General features: G+C 43.4%; 1 protein-coding gene and 1 long non-coding RNA gene across 3 annotated transcripts in view; both read right to left on the bottom strand.

Annotated features, from left to right (window-relative positions):
- Positions 1–1,446, bottom strand: part of LOC116695664 (uncharacterized) — an 813,105-nt gene that overhangs the window by 297,800 nt on the left and 513,859 nt on the right. The gene's annotated exons all lie outside the window — the stretch shown is intronic.
- Positions 1–1,446, bottom strand: part of LOC116695603 (kinase suppressor of Ras 1) — a gene marked incomplete at its 5' end in the record, with an annotated part of 81,929 nt that overhangs the window by 14,386 nt on the left and 66,097 nt on the right. For both annotated transcript variants that reach the window (XM_032525990.1, XM_032525991.1), the window contains 2 exon segments: positions 864–930; positions 1,062–1,225. In XM_032525990.1, coding sequence (XP_032381881.1) covers positions 864–930; positions 1,062–1,225 — 231 coding nt within the window.

The following is a 1,446-nucleotide window of genomic DNA, read 5'->3' as shown; positions in this document are numbered from 1 at the left end:
TTTAGAGTCCTGCACTGATGGGAAAGCTGCTATATTTAAATATCTCTCTTAGAAGTTGAAGTAATAATAATAGTGATAACATAAAGTAATAATTCAATCTACACAGCTCTATAAGGAAGGAAATATCTCTCTTACAACAAGATTAGAATTGCGGTGTTTCGTTGCAGTAGCTAGTCTAAAGCCCACTCAGCGTCATGTCACTTGTTTTAAAGTAACCCATTGCTATCTGGGTAAACTAGCAGTCAACATGCCCTACTGCTCTCTGGTAAAACACTATTCTGGGTCCCAGTGTTCTGACGGAGTAAAGAACAGAGTGAAACTAACAGCAGCCATCCGTTTCAGTTAATGACATCCACAGTGACAGTGAGCTCGTAAACTGTGTTTTGTTGTTGGAAAACAATGACAATAAAGATATATTAAATTCAAACACAGGAGGCCCTATTTTCATGGCGACAACCAGACACTTTGCAGCGCTGTGTCCAGGGAGTGGGCACTCCATTTTCCTAAACTATGTTTGGCTATCTGCCTGCAGCCTTTGTGTATTTCCCTACAATAAGAGTTCACTATTAAAAGATCGTTAATAAACTTAAAATGATGCAAAAGTTCTAAAATTCCCAGGCTCCCTTTGGTCAAATGTCAAAAAATCTCCTGGAAACTGATCCTTTGAAACCCTACTCTTAACATACAACTATAAATTCTCTTTAAATCACTGGAGTACCCCTTTCAGTGTCTATAAAATGTTTCCAAACAGCTTGTGTTACATGAGCCAACACTTCACTGCATAAAGTATAGTGACTCTCACATTCTACTATAAACTCCTTGATTCTAAACAGGACAGTTGTATAAGGGCGACAGTAACTGACCTGTGTGTTACAGCCAAGCCAATGTCCCTCCTCATTGTCTGAGGGGAGCTCCTGTGCATGGTCACATCTATGAAGAACATCAGAAAGTAGTATGTCAAAAACACAAAAAGAGACAATGGAGAAAACTGAAACAATCCTAGAAGCGCCAAAGAACAATAAGAGCAGGAATCCAAGCCAGTATCTGTGACAGGGACTCACTTTCCAGCTGGGTGGGGGCGGCAGGCATGGTGTATGGGGCTGATGCCGGGACAGGGCCCGGTGTCCGGGCAGACAGCAGGGGTGACCGCAGCGCCGAGTCCTCCGGTGGGTTCCCAGAGCCGTTGATATGAAGAGCAGCCAACACTTTGTTCTTCTTACAGGCTCTGAAAGAACAGAGAGCAACTCACAACTACTGTACAACAGTCCACGTCATCCTGGCACACTGCACAGGACGAAGGTGTGGGGTTAAAAACTGTCATGTCATTGGAAGCAGGTAAACCATAGTGATATAGTTTGGGACAGTGGCGCCGGCAGGATCCCATTTCTATTCTATTTAAGTACACACAAAAAAACGCCCGCACGCTGAAGCTGTTTACTGCGCCAG

This window comes from Etheostoma spectabile, chromosome 9 (assembly GCF_008692095.1).
Source record: "Etheostoma spectabile isolate EspeVRDwgs_2016 chromosome 9, UIUC_Espe_1.0, whole genome shotgun sequence".
NCBI classification, from domain to species: domain Eukaryota; kingdom Metazoa; phylum Chordata; class Actinopteri; order Perciformes; family Percidae; genus Etheostoma; species Etheostoma spectabile.
The sequence above is the reverse complement of the archived record's forward strand: the minus strand, read 5'-3'. Positions and strand labels throughout refer to the sequence as shown.